The sequence below is a fragment of the Schistocerca cancellata genome, chromosome 7 (assembly GCF_023864275.1).
Source record: "Schistocerca cancellata isolate TAMUIC-IGC-003103 chromosome 7, iqSchCanc2.1, whole genome shotgun sequence".
Classification (NCBI taxonomy): Eukaryota; Metazoa; Arthropoda; class Insecta; order Orthoptera; family Acrididae; genus Schistocerca; species Schistocerca cancellata.
This window is the reverse complement of record NC_064632.1, coordinates 156,289,016-156,303,020: the sequence shown is the minus strand read 5'-3', so window position 1 is coordinate 156,303,020 and position 14,005 is coordinate 156,289,016. Positions and strand designations below refer to the sequence as shown.

The 14,005-nt window shown below is 37.7% G+C and overlaps 1 protein-coding gene across 1 annotated transcript in view; it reads left to right on the top strand.

Moving 5' to 3' along the window:
• LOC126092143 (uncharacterized) overlaps positions 1 to 14,005 on the top strand; it is a 173,984-nt gene that overhangs the window by 145,127 nt on the left and 14,852 nt on the right. Inside the window, exons 6-8 of the mRNA XM_049907610.1 lie at positions 8,504 to 8,683; positions 8,894 to 9,037; positions 12,737 to 12,841. Of these exons, the coding sequence (XP_049763567.1) occupies positions 8,504 to 8,683; positions 8,894 to 9,037; positions 12,737 to 12,841 (429 nt within the window). The remainder of the gene's footprint in view (positions 1 to 8,503; positions 8,684 to 8,893; positions 9,038 to 12,736; positions 12,842 to 14,005) is intronic.

Below are 14,005 nucleotides of genomic sequence, written 5' to 3'. Positions count from 1 at the left end.
TCATAACATTTTTTATGCTGGTTTTTTGGATACACAATAGAAATGACCTGTAGATGTATCTAAAAGGCTGTGAAAGGATTTAAAGCCCGTAAATTAAAATAAGGGAAGCCACTGGGAACTGCTAACAGGTTGACAGGCATTGAAATTCATACTTTACAAACATATTATAGAAAAGCCATCAGGGGGAACATACATAATGTGAAATCAATACAGCGAGTGGTGTGGGTGATATTCTTCAGTAAACTTTACACAGATGTCAGTAGAAAGTCAGTGGAAAGCTGCACAGCCATAAGCATGGTTTGCCATTTGCTGTTTTATATGTTATAAAGCTAGCTTTCAGATATGTAATCAATACTTAACTGCTGAAAAAAATGTATAAATGGAAAAATATGAAACATGAATGAGAGCAGCAATCACATTACATGGATGTGTTGTCCAAAAATAGTATTTTTTACCGTCAAATGTTGTGAAGATAGCTGTGTGTGATGACTGTCTAGTGTTTAATAGTGGAAATGCAGGAAGTAGCAAGTGTCTGCAGAGATTAGGCTTCCACCCAGGTGAATTCACAGTAAAGAGAATCAGAAGGGCTGATGAAGTGAAGAAAATTTTCAAGTTTGCTGGGCAAAGGAGGCAGGGGAAAAGAATACTCGATGAAGACAAGGTAGATAATGAAGACTACAGATATGGATGGCATTAAAAATTGAAATACAAACTATAAATGAAATTTGCTATTGAGTTATTTTATGACATGTACCGGTAGTGTACCTTTTCTTGATTACTATAAAATTAACATAATGAAATTTGACATAATTCTTAAAAATTGCTTACTACACAATCTGTGCAGCACTGTTTCTTTTATCTTGTGTATGAGAAAAATTTACATTTAACAATTTCACATTGAGGAAAATGGAGGAGTCCCAGTTACATAAAACTGAAAAATTAATTTGAAAGTAACTATGAGCTCAAACAAAACTTAACACAGCAGCAGTTTCCACCAACTATCAATGTATACATCTTTTTGTGGATGCTGAGTGACTTGATAATACTGATGAACACTCAACAAAGCATGTGCACTCATTGATGGCTAGTTACTGACTCACTACAATTTCGTACATGTCACCTATATAAAGATGCCAGAACAGATATTATAAAATGAGAAAATAGAGGACTGCCACATTTTTAATATTAACATAAAAGAAAAAGTAAAATACAATTTGGTAGTGAAGATACCTTGATAAAGTATAAGCTATATAACAAAAATGTAGCAAAATGATATATACTATTTCATGGCACTGAAGCTTTAGCATGTATGAGGATTTACAAATCCTGTCAAGAATTTTATGGATAGCAATATTTCAAAATTTCAGTAATTAACATACTAAAATGTTATTTTTGACAAGAAATACATTTTTGGAAAGGAAATTTGTTGCTGAAAAGCTGTGACAGTAGGGTTTTGACAAGACTACCTTTTAAGATTCAAAAATTCTTCAATGCCATAATGCTGTATCATAATGAATTTTAAAACATGGAGTTTTTTGAAAAAGTAACATATTTATCAAAAAGAGGAAAATGAGGGTTATCTAAAAAGCTATGTCAATCGAAAAACAGTTTTCAGTGGGGTGGAATTTTGGCATGCATGTGGTTCATGTTAATAGAATATAACTCACCAAAGCAACAGCAGCATGAGCACTACTATCAGCTCTTACAAGAATAGCAGTAAACCAACCAGTCCCATGATTGAAAGTAGCATCATTAACAACACTAAAATTAAAATCACAGCCCATAAATACACATGGACCATCAAGAATAGGGGTGAAACAACTCCTTTCAGTTTATTCTTTGTGACACCCACTCAAGTGCCATACTTCATTTCTATTCTTTAAATAAATTGTTTCTGCATGGATTACTTACACTGTTGATATCATCAGACTGTAAATTATGCCACAAATAATAAAGTTGAGTGTATTATTGTGTCAATAAGAATTTAGCAATTTTAAGTACTTATGATACCATATGTGAAATTTATGTATAATAAAAAACAGAAAGGAAAATAAAAAAAAATATTTAAGGGATAGACTCACAGCAAGTGGGACCATTCCATCTTACTACATCTTAATCCTCATGAAGTACAGATTGTCACAAAAAAACATGATAGAAAGTAAGTGTTAACTGTGGAAAAAAGACAGCATACAAGAACATGAGTCCTATTTTACTGAATACAGCTATGAATAACATTTGCTGCACAAAATGCTCAAAATGTCTATCACCTCCAGCTAGATTGGTATACAGTCAGTTTCAAAACTCTGTCATAACACACTGGAGTGTAATGGATTCAAGTGCCTCAATCTCGCTTCTGATGACAGATTTTGGGTCCTCCAGTGACCTGGGGGATTCCTGTATGAGGAAGACACAAGGATTGAGGTCTGGACTATATGGGGGCCATTCTTTCCTGTGCATAATGAATTTCCATGCATCCAGTGCAATCATATGTTCACCAAACATTACTTCAAAGCATGTGAAGATGTTAGCAATTCTATGGGGTTGAGCTCTATCCTGCATGAACCAGTACTGGCAAGTCATGTTGAGACAGCCTGCTTCTGGGCCAAAGTGCTGCTCCAGCAAGTCCTGATACTCCACTCCTGTGACAATACAATCAATGAATATTGGACCAATGATCTGATTTTATGTATGGAACACCACACCATGGATGCAGTGGCAAGACAACACTGAAATGAGGAATTTCTGTACCCTAGTGGCACCAATTTCGTTTGTTCATGTAACCATTCATCTGAAAATAGGGCTCATCACTGAACCATATCTTGTGTATACTGATGGCACCATTTTCAAGTTCCTCAATCATGTGGTTTGTGCAATTTCTCCATCACATTGTATTCCTCTCCTTGAGTGGCTGGCAAATTTGGATTTTGTTGGGACATGCCCCACCACTTTTGTGAGCCTTTGTAATGCTATTTTGGATGTGCTTAATTGTTGGGATGCCTGTTGAGGCTATGTGGTCAGCTGATCCTCAAAAAACATGCAGACTTGCTCCCTGTTGTCATTGGTAGTGACTGGATTTTTGTCCTGATGCCTTGCTTCCTGCATCCCAAGTATTCCCAGTAGATTCAAGTCTGGCTGTCAACATGTCAACAATGAAAACCAGTGTGAGTTGAGGAGCAGAACATTGACCATCTGATGGCTTCAAAATCACAGTGACTTTTGAGTGGTGTAACTTACTATGTGGTAAGCACTTCACTTGGTGTCCTTTTCTTTCCAAACTTTAACAGACATGCCAATTGAACAGTGACATTACTGCAGTTATTCTCATAAAACTTTATTATGATAAATAATCATTCTTCTGAGGTTAGTGATTCCATATTGCTCCTTCATTATTTCCAGTAATCATGCATTCAACTGAAAGCTTCTATTCTCTTCTTGTCTAAACTATTTATCATCCATATTTCACTTCCATACAAGGCTACACTCCATACAAACACTTTCAGAAATGGCTTCCTGACAATTAAATAAATACTCGATGTTAACAAATTTCTCTTCTTCAGAAACGCTTTCCTTGCCATTGCCAGTCTACATTTTATATCCTCTCTACTTCAACCATTTTATTTTGCTCCCCAAATAGCAAAACTCCTTTACTACTTTAAGTGTCTCATTTCCTAATCTAATTCCCTCAGCATCACCCGACTTAATTCGATTGTGTTCCATTATCCTCATTTTGCTTTTGTTGATGTTCATCTTATATCCTCCTTTCAAGACACTGTCCATTCCATTCAACTGCTCTTCCAAGTCCTTTGCTGTGTCTGACAGAATTACAATGACATCGGCGAACCTCAAAGTTTTTATTTCTTCTCCATGGATTTTAATACCTACTCCAAATTTTTCTTTTGTTTCCCTCACCGCCTGCTCAATATGCCGATTGAATAACATCAGGGAGAGTCTACAACCCTGTCTCACTCCCTTCCCAACCGCTGCTTCCCTTTTATGCCCCTCGGCTCTTATAACTGCCATCTGGTTTCTGTACAAATTGTAAATAGCCTTTCGCGCCCTGTATTTTACCCCTGCCACCTTCAGAATCTGAAAGAGAGTATTCCAGTCAACATTGTCAAAAGCTTTCTCTAAGTCTACAAATGCTAGAAACGTAGGTTTGCCTTTGCTTAATCTAGCTTCTAAGATAAGTCGTAGGGTCAGTATTGCCTCACGTGTTCCAACATTTCTACGGAATCCAAACTAATCTTCCCCTGAGGTCGGCTTCTACCAGTTTTTACATTCGTCTGTAAAGAATTCGTGTTGGTATTTTGCAGCCGTGGCTTATTAAACTGATAATTCGGTAATTTTCACATCTGTCAACACCTGTTTTCTTTGGGATTAGAATTATTATATTCTTCTTGAAGTATGAGGGAATTTCGCCTGTCTCATACATCTTGCTCACCAGATGGTAGAGTTTTGTCAGGACTGGCTCTCCCAAGCCGTCAGTAGTTCTAATGGAATGTTGTCTACTCCCGGGGCCTTGTTTCGGCTCAGGTCTTTCAGGGCTCTGTCAGACTATTCACGCAGTATCATATCTCCCATTTCATCTTCATCTACATCCTCTTCCATTTCCATAATATTGTCCTCAAGAACATCGCCCCTGTATAGACCCTCTATATACTCCTTACATCTTTCTGGTTTCCCTTCTTTGCTAAGAACTGGGTTTTCATCTGAGCTCTTGATATTCATGCAAGTGGTTCTCTTTTCTCCAAAGGTCTCTTTAATTTTCCTGTAGGCAGTATCTATCTTACCCATCATGAGATAAGCCTCTACATCCTTACATTTGTCCTCTAGCCATCTCTGCTTAGACATTTTGCACTTTCTGTTGATCTCATTTTTGAGATGTTTGTATTCCTTTTTGCCTGCTCCATTTCTGCATTTTTGTATTTTCTCCTTTCATCAATTAATTTAGTATCTCTTCTGTTAGCCAAGGATTTCTACTAGCCCTTGTCTTTTTACCTACTTGATCCTCTGCTGCCTTCACTATTTCAACCCTCAAAGCTACCCATTCTTCTTCTACTGTATTTCTTTCCCCCATTCCTGTCAATTGTTCCCTTATGCTCTCCCTGAAACTCTGTAAAACCTCTGGTTCTTTAAGTTTATCCAGGTCCCATCTCCTTAAATTCCCACCTTTTTGCAGTTTCTTCAGTTTTAATCTACAGTTCATAACCAATAGATTTTGGTCAGAGTCCGCATCTGCCCCAGGAAATGTCTTACAATTTAAAACCTGATTCCTAAATCTCTGTCTTACCATTATATAATCCATCTAAAACTTTCTAGTATCTCCAGGGTTCTTCCATGTATACAACCTTCTTTCATGATTCGTAAACCAAGTGTTATTTCTTAGCCCTAATCCGTATTCTCCTACTGCGCTTCCTGTTGAATCCCAGTCACCCATGACTATTAAATTTCTGTCTCTCTTCACTACCTGAATAATTTCTTTTACCTCATCATACATTTCATCAATTTCTTCATCATCTGCAGAGCTAGTTGGCATATAAACTTGTACTACTGTTGTAGGCGTGGACTTCATGTCTATCTTGGCCACAATAAAGTGTTCACTATGCTGCTTGTAGTAGCTTACCTGCACTCCAATTTTTTTATTCATTATTAAACCTACTCCTGCATTACCCCTATTCGATTTTGTATTTATAACCCTGTATTCACCTGGCCGAAAGTCTTGTTCCTCCTGTCACAGAACTTCACTAATTTCCACTATATCTAACTTTAACCTATCCATTTCCCTTTTTAAGTTTTCTAACCTACCTGCCCGATTAAGGGATCTGACATTCCATGCTCCGATCTGTAGAACGCCAGTTTTCTATCTCCTGATAACAACATCCTCTTGAGTAGTCCCTGTCTGGAGATCCGAAGGGGGGCTATTTTACCTCCAGAATATTTTGCCCAAGAGGATGCCATCATCATTTAATTATACAGTTTGAGTGCAGAACAAACAGAACTGAGCTTTTTAGTTAACTTATTCACGTGCCCATGCCATGTCAGCTTATTGTCCACCTGGATATCCAGGAACTTTACACACAGAGCTTCATGTATACCCATTGTTTTATACTTTTGGTACTTGTAACTATTTTTTTCCTGAATTGTGAAATATGAGTGTTTGTAAGATTAAGGGTTAAGGTGCTGGCTGTGAACCAGTTTTCAACCCACTCCATTATTCTCTTGCCTGTATCTGGTATGGATGTGTTTGGACTTTTGTCAATATACTTGTGTCATCAGTAAACATTACAGTTTTTGGAGAGTTCTCTAAAGACCCCAGTAATCTGTTTATGTAGACCAAAAGTCTGAGAGACCTAACTGCCAAACCTTGCAATACACCACACTTACGGTTTCCCCACGATGAATTTAATCTTATTCCTGTTGTATCATTTGCTAATGTGGTTCTATGTTTTCTTTTGTTAAGATATGACTCCATCCATGCAAGGGGAAGATATTTAATGCTATACCATTTTAGTTTCCCTCAGAATTTTACTATCCACAGATAACAGAAAATGCTAACAGGGTAATTTTCATTGTTTAGTTATTCTAGAATTGAGTTTGTGAAATAATACATTGAATTTTCAGATTTTTAGTAGAGAAGCCTTTACTGAAGCCAAAATGAACGGTTGTTAACATGTCATTCTCAGAAAGATAGTTTGGTATTCTGTTGTAAGGTACTTTCTCAAGACAGTTTGAGAACACTGGAAGAAGTGAGTTCAGTCTGTAATTGCAGGTCAGTTATTTATCTCCAGTTTTTTGCACTGATACTACTCTTGCCTCATTCAGTCTTTCAGGAAATACTCCTTGACTGAGTGTCTGATTACAAAAGTAACTCAAGAGACATGTTATGAAATCAGCAAAGATTTTAATACTGTGGCTGTGATAGAATCATAGCCATAAGAGGTACTACTTTTTAGTGTGCTAATAATTTTTGTGTGATATCTCTAAAGAAATAAGTTAGCAAAACTGATGTCTGTTGGTGAAATGTGCATACCTGCCTAAGTAAGTTTACTGGCCCTGCTTTCAGCACATAATTTTTTGTCCCCTTGTTTTCAGCTTCTTTTAAGAATTCATTGAATTTAGCAGCCAATTATTCTAATTTAGTATAATCTGCCTTGCTGCTACTGCCATCTGGGAGATCAATATCAGTTGCCTTGCTAAGCTTATTGGTTTCATACCTAATAATTCTCCAAATTGTCCTTTCCTTGTTCTTGGAGTTCTGACTTTTCAATGAAATGCTGAAGAATTTTTCAATAGTGCCCATAGTGCATTGAGAATGTGAAGTGAATGACTGGGTAGAGGACACACAAGATGAAGATGGAGAGCAAAATACAAAGGGATGTGCCAAGTGACAAGTATATACCTGAATAATGTCTGTTCAGTCAGAGACGGTGTCTGGATGACTAAAGCAGTTAAGGCAACTGTTCCTGAGAAGCAGACATGTCTGACAGAACACACACCATTTATGTTGATGTGGCTGGTACACACATATATATCAAATAAAGAATGGGAAAAGAAAGAGAAGGTATCAATGGGAATTCAGAATTCAGGATCCAGCCACACAGGGCATGTGGTAATGCAATTACAAAAGTTGAAAACTTGTCCCAGATTGGGACACTGACCTGGATTTACTGATCCTCATGAGCAGTTGCCTTAATTACATTAGCCATTTGGACGAGGTCTCTGACTGACTTAAATTTGAAACTCATTGCAAGCTGCAAGCAATGCAGCAACTTGGATGCATGAGCGATTAATATGATTCTGTGATAACTCCCACACTTGTTGGCTCTTCCTCTCTTTGGTATTGTATGGATGATGTTTTTTTTCTGAAAGTCTGATGGTATATTGCCACTCTCATACATTATACACATTACTGTGGACAGTTGTTCTGTTGTCACTTGCCCAAGTGATTTTAGAAATTAAGATGGAATATTATCTCTCCCTTCTGCCTTATTTGATCTCAAGTCTTCCACAATTATTTTAAATTCTGACTGTAATATTAGATTCCTATCAACTCCTGTTTCTTCTTCTAGCTGTATTTATCAATGGAATTCCCATTGCACTTTTAATGTTATTGATCTTCCTTTTAATTTTACCAGAAATTTTATGAGTTTCCTATATGTCAAATTATTCTTCCAACAAACATTTCCTTTTCGAGTTCGTCACATTTTTTATGTAGCCAAATCACCAAAGCTTCCATGCACTTCCTATTTATCTCATTCCTAAGTGAATGCTATTTCTCTATTCCTGTATTTTCCTGAACATTTTTGTATTTCCTTGAATGAAACTTTTTTTTCTTGAAACTATGCAATGTGTAACAACAAAGAAGACTAAGGGAGCAAAGAAAATTATGTGTGCATAATATTAAGAGTTTTTCCTGGATGAAGAGTTTTTCCTGAAATGATAAGTTATGGTTTAATGATGTTCTCAGAAGGAAACTGTTCAATAATGTCGCTCTTTGTTTCAGAACTACTACCGTAATCCTGCCTGCCGTTATGTGGCACCAAACAGTGGTCAGACAAAATATTCTTTCACTGTTAAACTAAATGATGAATGTGGCACACAATTTATAGATAAATTCAAGGAAGGAGGCCAGGCATACTTAGAGAATGTGCTGGTTCTTCAAAATGAACCAGGAATCCAAGAAGTGAGTGCAATTTACAATATGAAATTTATTCTTCTTGTGAATATTCAAATACATGCATTTGTATTAACTTTAACTATACTACTGCAACAGTTATCACCACAGAGAAAGTAATACTCCAGAAAACGTTTTTTTATTTGGAAAATTAAGTTTTTGCTATAGTGTTGGTAACTGTTTCCATAATCAAAAGTTTTAAAAATCTGCACCTAACAGGTATGGGACACAGCACGAAGAGTGAGATGCTTGTGGGAAGGCTCTATTAAACAGTCCTTAAATGTGAATCTAAATGTTGACATGCTCAATCAGGAGACTGTGACATTTAGTGGAGACACAGGGAAAGCACGTCTTGAAATTCAGGTCAGTCATTTCAAATGTCTGCTTGTGTCTGTGTATGTGCGGATGGATATGTGTGTGTGTGCGAGTGTATACCTATCCTTTTTTCCTCCTGAGGTAAGTCTTTCCGCTCCCAGGATTGGAATGACTCCTTACCCTCTCCCTTAAAACCCACATCCTTTCGTCTTTCCCTCTCCTTCCCTCTTTCCTGATGAAGCAACTGTTTGTTGCAAAAGCTTGAATTTTGTGTGTATGTTTGTGTTTGTTTGTGTGTCTATCGACCTGCCAGCGCTTTTGTTTGGTAAGTATAAACATTTATGTATTCCTGATGTGCAATACTTAAAGAACTGTAGTTATAAAAAAAATGTTATTTATTGGGTGCAGCATCCAGGAATTACAATCTCACACTTCAGTGGTAAACAATGTTTCTGCCACTGCCAATATGGTTTTCAGTTTTTCTACTTTACTTACTTGTAACACATGGAAATTCTTTAAAATTAATGTTGTAGCCATTGCATCATTCAAGGCATGAAGAAGTCTATTACTTTCAAAAGGAAAAGAGTTTTGTGGGAATGAATACCAGACATGATGTTCTCTTATATTCACTACAAAATTAGAATAAACAGTGATGAAGCCAGAAAGAAGTGTTATGTACTATTCCAGACAGCTGACAGTGTATAATAATAACAAAATTAATGAAGCCACTGAAGATGAAAGTAGACTTTGTGACAAGTTAGGACAAACTGTAGTAGTCATTAACTTCATGTAACTAACTGTCACCTATTAAGTATAAATTCAGTCATGTTGAGTAGGGGAGAGTGTTGTACCTTGAGAACAGTGTATCTAGGAACACATGATTTTTCCTTGTCAGTGTTTCAATCTAATGATTGGTTTTAGAATTACATAAAGGAATGTGCATGAGGAATTGTCAAGCAGGATTTTCATCATTTCCCATTTTTTCTGTTGTTGTGAGGCATGATGTTGTGTTTTGTGCTGTATTTCTAAGTATTCCAAGTTCTACACATTTAAGGACTAGAAAAAAAAAGAAATTTGGAAGATGTTGCTAATTCTTTAGTTACAGAACTTTTATGGTGAGTAAAATTCTATACACATATTTTAAAAACCAATTATATACACTCCTGGAAATTGAAATAAGAACACGGTGAATTCATTGTCCCAGGAAGGGGAAACTTTATTGACACATTCCTGGGGTCAGATACATCACATGATCACACTGACAGAACCACAGGCACATAGACACAGGCAACAGAGCATGCACAATGTCGGCACTAGTACAGTGTATATCCACCTTTCGCAGCAATGCAGGCTGCTATTCTCCCATGGAGACGATCGTAGAGATGCTGGATGTAGTCCTGTGGAACGGCTTGCCATGCCATTTCCACCTGGCGCCTCAGTTGGACCAGCGTTCGTGCTGGACATGCAGACCGCGTGAGACGACGCTTCATCCAGTCCCAAACATGCTCAATGGCGGACAGATCCGGAGATCTTGCTGGCCAGGGTAGTTGACTTACACCTTCTAGAGCACGTTGGGTGGCACGGGATACATGCGGACGTGCATTGTCCTGTTGGAACAGCAAGTTCCCTTGCCGGTCTAGGAATGGTAGAACGATGGGTTCGATGACGGTTTGGATGTACCGTGCACTATTCAGTGTCCCCTCGACGATCACCAGTGGTGTACGGCCAGTGTAGGAGATCGCTCCCCACACCATGATGCCGGGTGTTGGCCCTGTGTGCCTCGGTCGTATGCAGTCCTGATCGTGGCGCTCACCTGCATGGCACCAAACACGCATACGACCATCATTGGCACCAAGGCAGAAGCGACTCTCATCGCTGAAGACGACACGTCTCCATTCGTCCCTCCATTCACGCCTGTCGCGACACCACTGGAGCCGGGCTGCACGATATTGGGGCGTGAGCGGAAGACGGCCTAACGGTGTGCAGGACTGTAGCCCAGCTTCATGGAGACGGTTGCGAATGGTCCTTGCCGATACCCCAGGAGCAACAGTGTCCCTAATTTGCTGGGAAGTGGCGATGCGGTCCCCTACGGCACTGCGTAGGATCCTACTGTCTTGGCGTGCATCCGTGCATCGCTGCGGTCCGGTCCCAGGTCGACGGGCATGTGCACCTTCTGCTGACCACTGGCGACAACATCGATGTACTGTGGAGACCTCACGCCCCACGTGTTGAGCAATTCGGCGGTACGTCCACCCGGCCTCCCGCATGCCCACTATACGCCCTCGCTCAAAGTCCGTCAACTGCACATACGGTTCACGTCCATGCTGTCGCGGCATGCTACCAGTGTTAAAGACTGCGATGGAGCTCCGTATGCCACGGCAAACTCGCTGACACTGACGGCGGCGGTGCACAAATGCTGCGCAGCTAGCGCCATTCGACGGCCAACACCGCGGTTCCTGGTGTGTCCGCTGTGCCGTGCGTGTGATCATTGCTTGTGCAGCCCTCTCGCAGTGTCCGGAGCAAGTATGGTGGGTCTGACACACCGGTGTCAATGTGTTCTTTTTTCCATTCCAGGAGTGTAGTTTGTGTAAGTTGAAGCCATACTTCAGTGGTCATGCACCATCCCATACCTTGGGATGTGAGAAGGCTTTCCAGCATGGTATGTGTAGTATTTCCAAACAAATTGAGTTTATGTAATGTCTCAACAACCTTACCTGTATTGAAAGTGGAGATTTGTGTTGGTATGTAATAACTTGTGTTTCAAAATGTATTTAACTTGTAAGTGGTTTTTGATAATACATTTACATCTTTTGATTACTGTAACTGGTTACTGGTGAGTAGTACAGTCATAATGTAACCAGTAGACTATTAAACACAATATTGAAAAGATTTTCTTAATTGATTTACTTTTAAATTTCAACAGAAAATTTGTTCCTAAGTACATGAACATTTTGTAACTTGGAACATTTTTTCACATTCTGAAAACCCTTACTTTGCCAAAGTAACTTTCATAATTTCAGAAAAATTCTGCAGCACATAAAAACTGAAAAGTGTTGTTTGAAAACAGTGTAAGAAAATATATTGAACACCTATTACAAAGCTGGCTAGAGACAAATGTCTGAAATGTGTTCCAAGATACAAGACTCTCCCCCAGATTGATTTTCTAGTGGCAAGAAGAAATTCTTGATTGGTTGTTTTTCAAGACTTCCTCTTGAGTGAGGTTAATAACACATTCACCTTACTTGTTACTGCCTGTAATTATTTTTAATAACAAATCATTACTCAATTCGGGTTTTAATATTCCCTACACTGGAGAGGTTTGATAGCCCATGAAACAGTAATCTCAAGTTTTTTTAGTGACTTCAGTAATTCAGAGTTTCATCCAAAATATATGTTGTTGGCTATCTTAATAAGACAAACTGGAATGCATTTACTGATGTCAATTACTATACAGGTGTGTACTCATACAAACTATTTTTATTAGCATACCCTCATAATTTGGCTCCGCATCTGGAGTTTTCTTTATGGCAATGTAGCTGAAGCAACACCAGGAAGAAGACTTGAAAATTATATAATGTGGAACAAATACTGAGAACTACAATGATGTACTAAAAATTATTGTATTTTTAAATCCAGAATTTTACATTACAGCAATATGATACTACTATAAAAATGTGCACATTATTTTTATGATATTGTATCAGTCACATCCTGGGTGGTAATGAATAATGATATGTAATTATGCAGGTTGGTAAAGGGCCATTTGCTCCACCAGCAAGTGGTCTTGTGAAAATTGGGGAAACAATGACACTCGTTGTTTATGTTGAAGGCGATCCTGGATTTGATATAAGAGTAAGTATAAATGTACAATTTATTTCTTTCTTATTATGATATGATTTTGCTGATTTCATCAAAAGTTCTTGAATTCAAATACAAATTAAAAAAAAGAATTAACAGTACTATCTTTGGTGATAATGTTAATCAAAATCAGTACTTGTTCATCTAAGGATATGAATACCACATGATAATTTATTTAAGACCTGTGCTGTATCAAACACTTTTTGCTTTAGCTGTGGAATCCTACCAACCATATCTTAAACATTAATGTGATTTATTTCCATTTTCAAAATCATAAGTATTCAGAAAATATTTCATGTTACTACCTGCTGCTATTAATTACACACCAAGTAAAGTTCACACGATTTCCCAGTATACACAACAAACTACTGAAGAGCAAGAGACTATTAGTAATCAAAATTGCTGCCATATAACATTCAAACCTGATTCAATAAGTGTTTTGTAATGTTTAAAAGAAGGTGAGGATTGACTTTAAGACACAGGTGATCCAAGCAGATATGTCATAATTTAAAGGATCTCATACTTAGGGAGAAAATTTAGGAACATTTTAGCAAATTGGGTTTCCTGTTTGTTTAAATTTGCATCAGTTTTGTTGTGTGATCAATATCCTGCAGCCACAGAGATGCCAGTTAAATGTTAGCCCCTCTGACAATAACACAAGTGATTCAACAAACCCCTTTACTATCAATATGTTACTACTGATTTGACATAATACAAAAGCTAAACTTTCATTCTACTCAATGGGAGGAAAATTCAATATTTGAAGAAGAAGGAAACAAGTGATAACCTAAAGTATGAAAGGACAAAACTTAACAATGCCTCCTCAGTTTGTGACGAAGCAAGCTGGAATAATTTTAATTCCCCTCTTGTTTTGCCATCTGCCTCCTTAAATTCATTTTTACTAATTATGGTTAACATACATGAATAGAATCTGCATTTCAAAAAGAGAAAGATTGGCCATCAGTTTTAAAGAATATAACATCAGATCTAATTTTGTGCTTGGTTTTATGTATGTACCTAACTGATTTTCTAATTTATTCTATTACTAGTTAGCATCTTTCATTATAGTGTGAAATCAGTATTTGTTTCGTAAATTAAATTCTGTTGTTGACTTACAAACAAATATAAATTCTGCAATATCTGTAAACATTTGGAAGA